The 16238-nt window shown below is 36.7% G+C and overlaps 1 protein-coding gene across 1 annotated transcript in view; it reads left to right on the forward strand.

Moving 5' to 3' along the window:
* The first annotated feature begins 11247 nt into the window (after positions 1-11247).
* The window catches only part of LOC102524746 (multidrug resistance-associated protein 1-like), a 75025-nt gene continuing 70034 nt past the window's right edge, over positions 11248-16238 (forward strand). The window contains exons 1-2 of the mRNA XM_015249416.3: positions 11248-11437; positions 15395-15456. Coding sequence (XP_015104902.2) covers positions 11366-11437; positions 15395-15456 — 134 coding nt within the window. The 5' untranslated portion in view covers positions 11248-11365. The remainder of the gene's footprint in view (positions 11438-15394; positions 15457-16238) is intronic.

The raw sequence follows: 16238 nt of genomic DNA on the forward strand, positions 1-16238 counted from the left end.
GCCACATTCAGCCTGCAGCTTATTTGTTAAATACACGTTTATTGTAATGAAGCAGCCGCACCATTGTGCATGGCTGCTTTCACACTGGCAGGGTTGGGTAGTTGTGTGAGAGACCTTAGGGACCTCAGGATTTGTGGTTCTGCTAGTTTAGCAACCTTGATTAGCAACAGAGGAATTCTTCCACCAGAGGACCCAGTGGTATGGTTCCATTAACCTGGTAGCTGAGCCTGTCACCTGGCCACTTGGAGCTCCTCATGCCAATAAATCAATAGACGAAGAAGGAGGTGAATTCCTGCCTGAGTAATTAATTCCAAGTAACTAGAGGAAATGGGTTGCTACTACATAAGGGGCATAAAGGAAATTATATCTGGAATTCAGGTGTTGCTCTGGTATCTCAGCGTTCCCAAATTGATTGTTATTTAAAATGTCCAGCAGATGGTGCTCAAGCAATATATATCGTTGACTTGGGGGGCTCCTATTGGCTGATGGTTTATTTGCTCCTGGCCAGCCATCCTTCACCTTAGAAAGGTATACGCTGAATTTGTAACTGTTAATGATAGCTCTCGACTGCCCACTGCTTCTATATAGGAGCTCAATATAATTGCATGTTTTCATTTTTGGTGTAGAAAGAATAAAGGTCAAACCAATAGCTTACAGCTTTCATAGAACTTAACTGATAATAGTTTCCATGGAATCATAAAATACCCTTGAAATTAAATCAGAAAGTTGTTAAGGGCCATACTTTATAGTCATATGTCATACTTTTAATTGAAAGTCCTATTTGAAAGGTGTGCTCTATTTTTAATCCATACTACGCACACTGATTTGTTCTCAGGTTAGCCTTTAATCCTGTACAAGAACACTTACTAAGCTTTGATTTTTTATAGGAATCCCTCATCAGCTGAAATAGTCAACATATTGTAAAGGATTTCAACTGAAATTTACAAATCGATAAGATAGTCAAAAAGCAATTGCTAAGCAAAGTTGAAGAAAGTTAAACTATACAAGGGATTTAATTATTTTTGGAGAAAATGGTTGAAAGCACAGGCTCTGGAGAACAACCTGTGTTCAAACACTCACTTTGTATAATTTGGAACAAGGTTCTTAGACTTTCTGTGCCTCTGTTTCCTCAGCTATAAAATAAGGATCATTGTAATTTCTTCCTCATAGGTTTACTCTGAGCTAACATGAGTATGAAGAAAACATAGAAACATGCCTGGCATGTGGGAAGTACTAAATAAATGCTAATAATATTAATTATCTTTATTTATTTAACACATTTAAATTTTGTGAACACATGCCTAAATTATTGAAATTTTACTGTGTAATTTGAACCATTCATTTAAGGTAAGTTTGTCCTTTTTTCTTATTTAAATTTTTCATGCAAATCAACTTTCTTTATAAAATTCCGTGTTATTATCTTCCATTTAAATAGCATGACACTCAGAATATATGTAATTAACTTTAAATGGATTTCAATTAAATCAGGATTTAATTCATTAGTCAGAATTAATTTTCTCATTTCTTTTTCATGAATGACACATTCTGGTTCACTATACCAATATTTATACTCTCGACAATTAAAATACAGCTGCAAGTTTTAAACCTAACTGTAATAAATATTTTAGGATGCACATCCTCTATATTTTAAATAAAGTATCAAATTTAATATATTTTAGTAATTCTGTAGATACAATCAGACACAGGTTTTGTTCTAGTTTATTTAAGCCAAGCTGACTGACTTCAGTGTGAACGCTTGCCTGAAGGCTCCTCTCTCCGCAAGTTTCATTTATGGAGACCGCTGCACGTGGTTACACTAGCAACTATCCATAAAGCCTTACCAATTTGACTCTGATTATATTGAAAAGGTATCAGTACCTCTGAAGTTAATATATACATTTAACGAAATCCCACCCATTCACTTATTTTGCAACTCAACAAAATAATTTCAAAATTTTCTGACAAAATTAAATTTGCAAATAATACTGTGAAACAAAGCAATGAAATCTGAGTTGAGTGAGCAACGTATAGCCTACTAGGAAATGAAATGTGCTTGGATGCCGTAATCACTAAAGTATGAGTGTGTTGGCATGAAAATATATCAGCAGAGAAAAAAAAAGAAAGTTCAGAAGCAGATATAATTGTATATGACAGTATAAATATAAGAAAGTACATATTACTAAATATTGGCCAAAGGGATAATATTTAATAAGCAGTATTATGATAAATTAACAATTTAGAAAAATTAGAACATGAATATTAACATATTGAGAAATAAATATCAGTTAGACTAACGGGTTAATTAAAAAAAAAATCAAGTCTTAAGAAAACCAGTCTCCAAAATTCTGCAAGATTTTTAGTATTATTTACACAGCATAACTAGGAAAGTTTATCTTAAAGAGGTTAAGTTATCTACATAAGGTCACTGTGTTAATTAGTAAAAGAGTAAGTAATCAAAGGCAAAGATATTAAATACAAAGTCTATAATTTTCCATTACAATTCTATATTACATGCTTAGAATAGTGCCTGGCATATTTTGAAATAAATTAGTTTATGATTGTTAGTGGTGTTAACATCATTACAATCTTACAATCATTATTATTCATAGAGCTAGAGGAGAGTGGCAGAATTGGTGAAACAAATAGATCAATTTAGAAATAATTATGGCCCTGGAAACAATGAAGTTAGTAGTATAATTTTACATAATGGTGCCAAAAGTTAACAAGAGCCATTAAAATCTTTAAACTTCCTAAACTAACATTCTTTCCTTAGTTTCAAGGAAGTAACAAAAAGAAGTGGATAAAAACACTTTCTGCTCAAAGAGGTTTATGACTAGGTCCTGCGTAACAGTAAAAAATTGAAAATAATCTAAAATTTGAAGAATCGACATTACTTCATTGACTAAATTTGCTGCATGAGCACAGTAGAATATTAGGTAGTTGTTTTTAAATGATAGTTATGTAGACAGTGTAGCAAAAGGAAACCATTGTAGTGCTTGCCAATAGACTCCTGAATTAGGAGGCCCCCCAAAGCGTGGGTTCTTGCCTGCTGGCTGAAAAGAATTCACAGCTAAAGCAGAGGGACAATTCACAGCTGAGGCAGAGGGACAGAGCGAAAAACTGCTTTTATTTCTCAAAAGAGGGAAAGGAAGGAAAGTGATCTCGCAGGGAGAAGGAAAGGAAGCCCTCGAGTGGAGAGCTGGCTGCAGAAACAGCTCCGGCCTGGTCTGGCCACATGGACTCCTGGTAGGCTCCTGCCATCTTGTCTTCCTTCCGGGTGTGCTGGAGACAATCAGGCAATTGTTGGACAATTGTTGGGGCTTTTCAGTCCTTGTATGGGCTTTTCCAGTTGCCATGGCAACTGGCAACTGTCATGGCCCTGGTGGGTGTGTCACTTGGCATGATAATACATTACAATGAGGGTATAATGAGGCTCAAGGTCCACTGGACGTCAAATCCTCCACTATCTTGGACTCTGTGGGTTCTAACCAGTTCTTGATTCTTCTCTGCAGCTGCCTCCTGACACTTAGATAAGAGTAATTGGTTTCTATTTGAGGGAGGGAGGTTTCTATTTGGGGCAACAGCCTTGGTAACAAAAAGGAAAGTTACTTTTAATAAGAAATCTGCAATCTGGTGGCCCCAGCATCCCCCCGCAAAACACCATCTCGGAAGATTCTGTTCAGACGAGTTGTACAGGGAAAGGAAGGAATAGTCTCAGTTAATCCTTGAGATGAGGTGGTCAGAGTCCTTGCCATCCCCTAGTGCCTGCAGGCGTGTCCTAATCAACTGCCTGAGCCTGCTCTCCCGTGACTCAGGGAGCCCTGGAGAAGCGAGCTTTTCTATAAACAAGAGGCAGGTAGTGGTGTGGGGGGAGCCCACAGAGTCCTGTTCCCTTTCAGTAGCAAAAGGAAAAACAAAAAAGTAATCCAGGTAAAATTGCAATTAAATACGATAATCGTGCTTACAGAGAAAACTGGAGCCTAGAAAATCACACACAGAGTTGCCATCATGGAGAGATGGAGTTTTGATTTTTTTTTTCTTTGTTTTTTTTTTACAAAGTATTTTCTATGTTTGTTCAAGTCATAAAATTGAGACAGAGTATGTTTAGGTAATTTGTGCAATATATTCATAAACATAATTAGTAATTCCAAATATATGTAAATATATTTGACATTTAAATTCAAATTAATGTGAACTTTAATTAGAATCTTTCAGCTCATTACAAAGGGATACATTTAACATATTAAATAATATATATTTTCACTTTCTTGACTACTTTTTTTTTAAATTTGGAAAAAAAGGATTTATTCTTTTTAATGCTTAAATTAATTCCTAATTAATAATTAATCACTGGGTGGGGAAAAAACTATGTCTAAATTTTTATAGGAATTTACTGTGATTAAGGCTAGTCACCTCCAGAGTCTTTGAAGAATCTAAAGCTTTTTTGACTTCTCTCTGGTCATTAATGCACCATTTTTAAAGCTCAATTAATAAAACTCTTCCTTCTATAGCTCACCGTTGTCCCATAAATTCATCTTGTGAATGTTAATGGGAATATAATGATTACATTCTGGTGTCATAACCACCACCTTTCCTTTAATAAAGATTGATAGTGATTCTAAATAGGAGAATACTGGCCAAGGAAGGGTTAGGGAAAGAGGCAGAAGCTATCCACAAACTGTTGTGATTTCTTTTTCAAGCTTTATCATACACATGATTTTGTTGTTCCTACTTCTAGGTGCTTAAAAATTATTAGCCTTATTTTGAAATGATTTTTTTTAATAAGAAGACTTCTTTACAATTCATTATCCTTGACTGAATTCTACCATCTACTGTTCCCAATACTGTAATTCATTGGATCTAAGACACCAATGATGGTAGACTTATGATTATTTTATGGATGACAAAGTAAAAAACAAAACAAACAAACAAAAAACCACCAATTCAACTACGAAACGATGTTTCCTTATCTACTAGCTGTGTATTTTATACTTACTTAGAGTCCTCCTTTAGACTTTAGACAGAGCTTTTATTGTATCACTGTTGTGCCTTCATAAAAAAGATAAATAGAAGCAAACTATATCAATTAATATATCCCTAAAATGTCTTCACACTCAGATCCACCTTGAATGAATCTTTCTTGGAATCAGAGTTGCATGGTGCTCTTTGTCCACACAGTATCATCCACTGTGCCATCAAGAGCCATAGTGAGGTGGGTATGCTGAAAAGTGCCCCACTGTTGTCCCGTGTATCTTCCAAACTGTTGACAACTGTTCTGCAATTTTTCATGTCAGGGTTTCATTGAATATTACCAAATCCCACATTCCTTCTTCCTCCTTTCCCTCAGGTATTTGCTGAAAGAGCCTTTTCCAGGGAGTCTTTTGCTGATCACCGTATGTAAGTTGCAACAGCATTATCCCCAATCCTTTTCCTCTTACCCCCAGTTTTTTCTCCAAAGCACTTATTCCTATCTGACAGCAAAACATTTCATTTATGTACATGTTATCTGTTTTTCAAAATGAAGGATACATTAGACTGTAAGTTTTATGGGACAGGATTTTACTTCCTCCTTTTTTTTTTAAACCCAGCACCTGGGACAGTGTCTACCTGTAAGGGATACTCAATGAAAAGCTAATGACTGACTGACTGACTATTCACCTAAACTATGGAAAATTCAGAAAATTATTCCTAGTTCTCAGGAATCACCCTCCCTTTGAAAGGCAGGGTTAACACAGTGAGAACATGTCCTTCTCCCTGAACCCTAGTCTATGGGTAACAACTCCATCCTGTTTTGCTGACACCATCTTCCCTAGCCATGTTAACATTAACTTACACACCAACCTCCATTCTGAATACCTTCATGGTAAAACTGCTTCTGGTCAACTCTTGGCTTATCAGTCATTTGACTCATTTCAAGTTATTCATTTTCTCAAAAATTCAGGGGTTTGGTTGTGTGAACTTAATTAGATACTGAATATAAATATCTTAGTACACACCTGACATATAATAAGTGCACTACAAATTTTAGCTAGTATTTAGTTTTTATCTTAGCATCCCCAGGCCTCTGCTCTAGCATCCTACATGAGTTTGATTTAAAATATTCAAATCTATTAAAATGCATTCTGTACAGAATGTACAGAAAGATTCCCATACAGATATATGAGAGACGGCTGAATAAATGTTCATTTAAATAAGATAAATAATAAGGTAAATGTGGACTTTGCCCCATATCTACTTCCTTGGAAACCAAATAATGAGTCAGATGATGGTGGGGAAAGGAAAGCAGAGAAATAAAGAATACAGTCCTGCTTCAGGTGTAGCAATAACTCGTCACAGGAAGATTATATTTTTCAAGTAATTTATATCATCAGAACTAAGAAAAAACAAACAGAGAGGTTTTCAGGCTTCTGTCCATAGTATTTCTCTACCTGAAAGAGTTTGCCTCCAGCTCTTTTTGAAGCTGGCTACAGTGCATTCATCATGACATCACCCGTGAGCCTTCACCAACTAATCTGGAAGGTAGTGCCCATCTTAATAGATTATTCCCTAAAATTGCATCCTGTTCATTTTCTTCATCGCACTGTACACATTTGTAGTTATTTATGTATTTTTGGTGTACTTGTTTCTTCTCGGTCTCTCCCACTAGTGTGTAATTTAATGAGGATAGGAAAAATTCATTACATTTCTAGCACTTACCAGAATGTTGAGCACACAGAGGTAATAAATTAATGCTTGTTAAATAGTATAATTAAATAAAGAACAGCATTCAGCAAAATGCAGTGGAGATTTGAAGACATTTTTTGGATAATGTTTGGAAATTCCTTTTTTGCTAAGTCTTGTGAATACAACTTTGTTATTGCAACAAAAATGATCACAAATAAATCGTATGACTCTTTGTTAGTATAACACTGAGCAGACTTTGCAGCTTCTTCCTTACGTTTGTAAATCAGTCAATATTTAAGGCAAGATGAAAGGGTATCAGATTGATGTAATGGAAAAAACAGAAAGAATCCTGGACCCAAGAAAATATGTTTTCCCCTGGTTTTCCTTATAGCTGTAATGTTGGGAAAATCATTGAATTTTCTCCTGGTCTGGCCACCTCCTCTGTGACATGGTGGATTCAGACTATATCCCAAGAATCCCACAATCTTTGTTTTTAATTTCTGGAATTTGTGAAAATATGTAATGGGTTTGTCATTGTTTATCTTTAAATAAACAAGTCAGTAAGTAAATATTTTTACATGTAAAATTTTAATTTCTAATTAAATATCAAATATCAGTAGAGCTACTCCACACACAAAAGAAGTTACCTGGGTACTTCTCAATGATTTTCAAGAATGTAAAGAAGTCCCACGTTCAAACAAGTTGAGAAGAGTCGATCTAAGAAAAATGCAGTGTCAGTCCTCGGAAGAGGAGTCCTCACAGGACTGACCAAGAGCAGAAAGCTGGAGTCAACCTACACGTTGTCCACTAGGTGACTAGCTAAGTAATAATCATCATAATAATTTATGCAGTATTTACCGTGCGCCCTTGCTGTTCTAAATGCTTTACTTATTACATGACTGAATCTCAGTCCTGACAACAAACTACTATTCATTCTGCAGATGGGAAAGGGAGCCCGGAGGTGTTAATGATTTGCTGGTAAATAGTGGTGCTAGATTTGCACCTGCAGCCTTACCTTAGAGTCTGTGTGCTCAGTTCCACTGCAGTTCCTGGGAAGTGGGGTATTTGCATAGAACAAAGCATCATACAGCAGTCAGGAATAATGGGTAAGTATTGCATAGCCTCACATGGGTAGATGTTCAACAAATAATGTTAAGTTTAAAAATATGGGAGGAAGGAGGGAAGGACGTGTACTGTAATTAATGTTACAGGAAAATATCATTTGTATATATTTATAAAACACACAAAACAGCACCATAAGAGTTTTCAAGGATAAAGAAGTACCTATTGAGGGTTTAGCTCAAGTGGTAAAGCTCATGCTTAGTATGCACAAGGTCCTGGGTTCAACCCCCAGTAGCTCCTCTAATAAAATAATTAAGTAATACAGTAATAAATAAATAATACTTTTTTTTTTAAAAAAAGAAGTGTCTCAGTAAAGTGTAGAATTTGGATTGAAAAGATACTTATTTGCTACTCCAGATAAGTGACTTATGGGAGGGGGGAAGATGGATTGGAAGGTGGGGAAATAGATACCACAAAATAAAATAAAAAAGGTCTTTCACAAAATGATGATAGTATGGCATGAACTGAATAGTGTTATTTCAATTTTTAATACCGAGGTTAACAAGAGCGAAGAAAACAGCATCTTATCCATTCCCCAGCCCCCATAAAGACGTAACCAACAATCACCCTGAAGAAAAGAATTGTCCCCTCTCTGCCATGGTGACAACTACACGCCCAGATAACTATATGGGAAACAGGTAGCTCTTTCAGCGTTACTTTTTATCAGTCTCAGAGATTCTGACCCTGATCTATGAGGCTGTCCTCTATAAGAAAGGGTGGAGTGTGGTGCCTGCAAAACTTGTACAGTGGGGCCGAATCCCTGGAAGGATAAGAACCCTACTGATGTACCTTCCAGAAACCTAAAAAATTGACAGAAAATACCCTCCACTCGTTATTAGATCCCTGAGCCCCTTTTATCTACCACTCTGATTTTCTTTTTGCTGGAAAAGGAAATGTTTATTTCCCAATTCAGCTAGCATGAGAATTCAGTGAGTCAGAATGCTAATTTTGTGGTAAGGTTTTGTTTATGTCAGGATCCTTTTGTGTAATACTTTCTGTTCCTTAGACAAATCTGAGTATTTCAAATGATTTTTTCCTTAACTAAGCCTTGAAGCAATAAAAACTTAAATTCCTTTCTCACAACAAAACAAAACAAAACAAAACAAAAACTCATTACTTCTCTTTCATTGGCATCTTGTATCTCCTTCTGGAGAAACTTGACATTAAAATATAATTTTGTGGAGCTCCCAGAGATGTTTCCTTCAATCCCTTTGGATCAGGGATCCATCTCTCCAGTTCTCTAATGCACTCATAGCCCTTTCTAACTTCTGCTATTAAATTACCTTAAGGATTCCTCTCTCCTCACCAATCAAGGAGCTGGGCATCTTTATTTATTTTTCATTTTTTTAGTCTTTTTTTTTCAAATTGAAGTATAGTCAGTTTACAATGTGTCAATTTCTGGTGTGTAGCATAATGTTTCAGTTATACATATACATACATATATTTGTTTTCATATTCTTTTGCATTATAGATTACTACCAAATATTGAATATTGTTCCTGGTGCTATATAGAAGATACTTGTATATCTATTTTATTTACTTATATATTAGTTAGTATCTGCAAATCTTGATCTCCCAATTTATCCCTTCCCACTTCCTTTCCTCTCAGTAACCATAAGTTTATTTTCTATGTCTGTGAATCTGTTTCTGTTTCATAAATAAGTTCATTTGTGTCTTTCTTTTTTTTTATATTCTACATATAAGTGATATCATATGGTATCATATGGTATTTTTCTTTCTTTTTCTGACTTACTTCACTTAGAATGATAATCTCCAGGTCCATCCATGTTGCTGCAAATGTCATTATTTTATCATTTTTATGGCTGAGTAGTATTCCACTGTATAAATATACCACAACTTCTTAATCCAGTCATCTGTCAAAGGACATTTAGCTTGCTTCCATGTCTTGGCTATTGTAAATAGTACTGCTATGAACATTGAGGCACATGTATCTTTTCAAATGAGCATCTTTAAAGAGCTGAGTATTCATGAAAATCTGTTTCCAGTTGCTAAAACCACCCTTTCCAGAGGGGATTAAGTCCAATAGGAGGACTTAATGTGTTGAAATGTCGTATGTGTTGAGTTTAGAGCCTGAGCTATTTTTAGGCCTTTTCTTCTCCTTGGCTTCCCCCTCTAGGGTACTGACTCAAGTTCCTTCTTTCCTTTTATCTGAAAAAGTAGGAACAATCTCTATAAGAAAACATTGCCTTTTTCACCTAGAATCCACAGAATGAATAGTTTAAAAGTGCAGATGGGGAAAGGGGCCCTCAGGCTGAGGCTGCAAAGAAGATGTACCCAGATTGGAATGTGAATTTGTGAAAAGTTCTAGAAGAAGTGAGACAAAGTTTTTAAGTCCCGAACTGCAACCTCCATTCCTCACACACACTTCCTCACAGACATTTATTTTAAAGTGAAATCTACAACTTCCTCTTAGCGTAGGGCCAGACAAATAAGGTTTGAAAAGAAGAAAAGAGCTAAATAAAATGCGTTCTAAACATTACCCAGTACTTATATTGCATGAGGTCTAATCCACATTTTAGGAGCATTTTTCCTTCCCCAGTTTGACCCATTCTGTGGGCAGGCCAAAACTCCCCCTAAGTACCATCTCTGAGCCTGTTTCTCCAGGATGCTGACCTTTTTTGTCCTAAATATTCATTTCTTTCTACCTCTGACATTAATTTTAAGAGGTAGACAGCATTTTCCTTGGTCCTGAAACATAATACTCATCCTGTAAAACCATCACATTACCTTATCCTTATCCTCATTACTCAGAATTCTTAAAATTACTCCCTCTTCTCTTATTTCAGGTTCCAGGTGAATTGAAACAAAATATTTCATCAGACCAATGACACATCTCTTGGAAAGTGATTTGTTCCACACACCAGCGCTTCTTTATATACAAGGTTCATTATCCAACAATATTTATCAAAAGTCAAAATGCCATCCTTAATTTTCATACCCTCTTTATATGTCATGTATTTCATTTAGGTCTTTGCTCATCCTAGTTCCTACGAAGTTTTCCCATTTATTACATAGCTTTACAGTCAATTTGAAGAATAAAACTTTTTATTGTTTTCTAGTACTGAGGGAAGCATTTCATTGGTTTCTTAATTTTTAAAGCCCTGGCAATAAAATTATTCTGTAAAATTCTACTGACACCTGTTGTCCTTAACAGTTTTCTGTTGGGGCGTGGGCAGTGTTGACATTGTTTGCAAACATATAAAGGTAAACCCAAGGAGGAAGGAGTTTTGTGCTTTTATTACAAAGGGAAACAGAGCAACCCTGGAAACTGAGGAGTGAGAACTGTTCAGTGCAAACTCCCCGAAAGGCAGAGATCTTTGGACTTCACAGAAGGTCCCATTTCTTCCCACGACGCCTGCTCCTCCCCTTCCCCCTTCCTTCCCGGCCGCCGCCCAGGGCGCTCACAGGAAGGGCTGGCTGAGGGCAGGACCACAGCTGACTCTCCAGGGCTGGTGCTCGCGTCCTCCCACCTTCCAGGCCCCGGACTGACGGTCCCCTGCCAAGAGAGGTGACAGCCGCGGCACCCCTGCGCTTCCTGTCGCCGGCGTCCGCGCGGACCATGTTTTCCAGCCTGCGGAGGTGGGGCGCCAGCAGCTCCTACGCGCGGCTCCCCCGGGGCCCCCAGGCGCAGGTAAAACTGCTCGGTCCGGAGCGGGAGGGGAGAGGCGGGGGGATTTTTCTGGCCAATTGGGGTTGCTGGGGGGTGGGGGGACGGGGAAAGGGAAGTAGGAAGAACTGGCTGTCCAGACCCTGAAATGTCAACTGATGTCTTACACCTGCTTTCGTAGTAATCACCCACAGACCGGACGGACGGACGGACGTACACACACACACACAGACACACACACACAGTAGGGAGAGCTAAGAACACTCCCCAGGATGGTGTGAAACTTGAGCCATCAAGACCTCAGTCGGGGTGGCTGCTGGAGGAAAGAGGCATCTTTGAAGGGATAATTGACTCCCCCATAAATAGAAACAAACATTTGAGAAAAGAATGAATGGACCTGACATCACCAAAGGAGTAGAAGTTGGGATGAAATTCCACAAGCAGTGATAGAGCCCATAAAAACCACAGGAGAGATTCGGGATAAGTAACACTTCTGTGTGCTAACTGACATGGTATGGGACACCGAAGTGGGGGCAAATCCAGAAACTGCGGACTCTTAACTGTGCCTTGCTCCGCCCCCGCTCCCCTCCCCACCCCACCCCCGCCCGCTCCCCGCCCCCCGCGATAACACGTGCTTCTTCCACAATAGAAGTCAGATGCTAAGGCAGTAGTTCGGGGAAATGAGCCTGCCTTGTGTATCGGGAACAGATTTTCCTAATAAAATTTCCATTTGTTTTACTTCTCATCGTTATACAAGACCAGGTCTTAGAAATAGCCCTTAAGACAAGTTTTGTAGTCATTAAAAAAAAAAAAAGATTTCAGATTCAGGGGAACTTGTTCAAATCCTGGCTTTTGTTAGTAACTCCAAGCGTCAAATAAATTTGACAGCTATTTTTCTTATTACATATTGAACTATAAATTTCTTTAAAAGTAAGACAAATTACGTGTAAAGTACCCTTTTAAGCCTATAGAGTAAAGGTAAGTCCCTTGAAAGTGTACAAGAGCCCCAGCAGGGCATCGCACTGTTTTTACCTCACACTATAGAGACGGCAGGCTTAATCAGGTGAGCTGGTTTAACATCATTAGTCTAACTGCAGAGGTAGCCAAAGGCAGTGAGTTACAGACTTGTGGGAAATTAGACAACTCAAACAGTTCCCTCACCCCAAATTCCAGTGGGCTCTTCCTCTACGATTCTGACAACGTTCATTTCCTTGACTGTTACTCAATCTGGATAGCTTTACAGACCAAGCAAGAATCCATGTAGACAAGATTGAAAATACTCGTTTTAATTGCATTTTCTATTTGTAATTTCTTTGATGTCAAGTTTAAAAAAAAAGTTGATGCCTTCAAAGTATGTTGAAAGCCTTGTATGAATACATTTCATTGCTGAGACTTTATATTTTTGACATACTAGGTCTCAGATAAAATTCCAATCTAGCCTATAAACCAAAACCATGACTTTCTGATTGAGTTTTTGGGGATGGCATAGTGACCTATGAATAGAAAACCTCTAAAAAATTTTTATTGGCAGTAATTAACATTGATTCATCATACATTCATTCATCCAGAACATGTTATGAACTAGGCCCTCTAAATATAAAAATAAATCAAACCTAGTTTCTGTCCTCTGGCGAAACTAAGTCTAGCAGGAGGGAAGCACCTGTAAGTAAATGGTTGGACAGTCAGGTAAGAGTGAGGGTAAATTCAGTGAGGACAGATCTGAAGAGCCTTTAATTCCTCCTTGAAGAGTATGCTGAGATTGCTGTGGTAACGCAGAACCAGAATCTTGGTGGTTGGGTCGGGAGGAGAGGAATTACCAAAGGCAATAAATCCTAAACAGGATTGAAGCACAAGTAAGATTTAACCAGGAGAAGAGAAGTACAAAGAAGTGGACAAGGGGAATGGTATTTCTAAGAAGCATCAAACATGTAATAGGTAGAGTTAGGAGAGTGTGGAATTATGTCTGTAAGGTAGAATGAATTTACCAGATTCGATCTAGTCTCTTCTTAGTTGGAGGATCTTGGACAAGTTTTTTTTTTTTTTTTTTTTTGACTCTGTGCCGTAGTTTCCTCTTCTGTAAAATGGGGATGACAGAAATAGTCCCACCACAAAGACATGTTGTATTTAATGAAATACTTAGTACATAATCTGGCACATAATAAATGATTAAGAAACATAAGTTCATTTGCTAATTAGACGTTTTCCCTTCTCCATTAGCTTGGACTGCCACTTGCCCATAGCTTCCTCCTCTGTTCCCAGAACCCTCCTCTAATACTCACAAAGGAAGCTCCTGAAATTAGGGGCTATGGGGTATTGTTAACTGTAGCATCACACAAACCATATCCGCAAGAGGCCACATCCCAAGGTTGAACCCAAGGAAGATTGAGAGCAGCACAGTTCACTAAATCTTGGACCCAGGCTGTGCTGTGGTTCCACAGTCTAAACTTCTTGCTCCTCCATCATAATTCAGAAATAACAAGACTAGCACTCAAATGAAAATTGCCCATAAGCCGTGAATGTTAAGGCATGTTTATGGGATGCTTACTAATGCCCAGAGAATTTTCAGAACATTTTCCCCACTAATATATGTGCTTATTTTCCAAATAATATGTTTGCTAACAAGAGCTAAGATATTATAGTTCATATATTTGGTTGTTTGGGGCCACCATGTAATAAATGTTTTACATTTGTCACAGCGTTTACTTCTTGAAACAGTTATATATAGATACCAATTAGTTAAGTTACAGTTGACCCTTGAACAACACAGAGATTATGGTGCCTAGCCGCCTTGAAGTTAAAAATCTGCATGTAATTTATACTTGGCCTGTATACAGAGGTCCTCCAAATCCAAAGTTTCTTTTCTGGGGGTTCAATCAACCATGTAGTACTGTAGTATTTATTACTGAAAAAAATTCAAATGTAAGTGGACCCATGCAGTTCAAACCCATGCTGTTCAAGGGTCAACTGTGCATATATACTAAATATAATCCCTACTAAATATGCTATACCTACTAAATATGTCCATATGTATTTAATGATTTATAGTATGTCACTTGCTGTGACTGAGAGAATAGATTTGGAGTGAGTGTTCTGTTTTCTCTTCTACAGTCAGGACATTTTGCTGTACAGGATGAAATTTTGTTTCATCCATTGCTTCTAGAATCAGAATTTGTAAAAATTTGGTAAACACTTCTTGAATATGAACTCAGAACTGGATTAGAGGGGATCAATGCAAAAATTGTTAAATACGGAACAATTTCTAAGGATGAAATTGAATGCTGTGATCAATTGAACTTTTTAAAGTACAAAGATTGATGCTGACCTTTGAAAATGTAAAATTATTACTTTTGAGGCTTTCCCTTTTAAACATCTATTCTCGGTTGAACTCACTAGGTCAATGGGAAGAATTCTATGGAAATATTATTACCTCCCCAAATACTATATAATTGTGATAAATATATAATTATGCATGTATTTATACATTTATACAAATTATGCAATTAAACACACAGAAGGAAGTAAACTAAATGCCTATTATAGTCCTTCATTTTTCTATTTTTTCAGAAGAAGACAAAATATTTTTAATTTAACAATTAAAATGTTTAAATTTAGCTTATATGTGTATATATATATGCATATACATATATACATGGTCATATAATTCAAGGAACTACATATATACATAGATAGATAGATGTGTGTGTATAGAGACAGTATAGACATTTGTAAAATAATTTTCCTTTTCTACATGGTTTCTTGCTATGTAAACAGGCATAAATGTTAGGAGAAATCTTAAAATTCCTCTAGTGCAACCACTATTCAAGAATATTTTAATTGTATTCCTTAAAGATCATGATATCAACATAGCTGAAACACAAATGATTTCATGTTTACTTTTCTACTTGCTGACAAAGACATTTCAAATGTAAAATAAAGGCATTTTCTTCATACATTACTTGTTATATATTTTTTTCTTTTTAGAAATGCAGTCCAGAGAAAAATGCATCATTCTTCAGTAAGATGACATATTCCTGGTTTAGCAGGTAGGCATTTTATTAATTTGGTTGTGGCATATCACACTGAGGAAGATTCCAAGAGAAATGACAGCTAAATATCATTCCTCTAATCTAGGCATGAATATTTGTACAAAATAACCTTGTAAGGATTTTTTTCTCGTATGATTTATTGCAAAGGAGTTACATATGGTAACATGCTAGTACATACAGCACGTATAGTAACATCCACAGAGAAGACTACTAATACTCCTGCAATATTCTTTCATAGAATTTGTATCCCTGTTAGCACTAGGGGAAAGCAAAAATATGTATAATTCTTTTACCATCAAGTATCTTCTAATCATTTTATATATACTACTTCATTTAATTCTCCCCTAAGTCTTATGAGATAGCCATTTACAAATGACAAAAATTGAGGCTTAGGGAGAGGAAGTAACTTGTCTGTTGGTACACCGGTAGAGGCACGCTGACTTGATGTTAGAAGATAGTTTTTTTGAGTCCCTGTTTCTTGCTTTTTTTGTTTGTTTGTTTTGTTTTGCTTTGTTATTCTACTCTTTACTGGAAATACTCTCATATATACTTACCTGTCCTACTATTAGAACACATACACAATCATTTTTGTAAGCAAGACATATAATGTGGTTTATCTCACTGAATAATTCATCTATAATGTGTGATGAAGGTTTTAATGCAAGAATTAAATCATATTAAGTGAGGAAAGTTGATTTTTTTCTAATTTTACAGGCTCAAAAGCTTTCTTTAGAAATGTATTTCTTTTCTCCTATAACAAAAATTTTATGGTACTATGA

This window comes from Vicugna pacos, chromosome 1, assembly GCF_048564905.1.
Source record: "Vicugna pacos chromosome 1, VicPac4, whole genome shotgun sequence".
NCBI lineage: Eukaryota > Metazoa > Chordata > Mammalia > Artiodactyla > Camelidae > Vicugna > Vicugna pacos.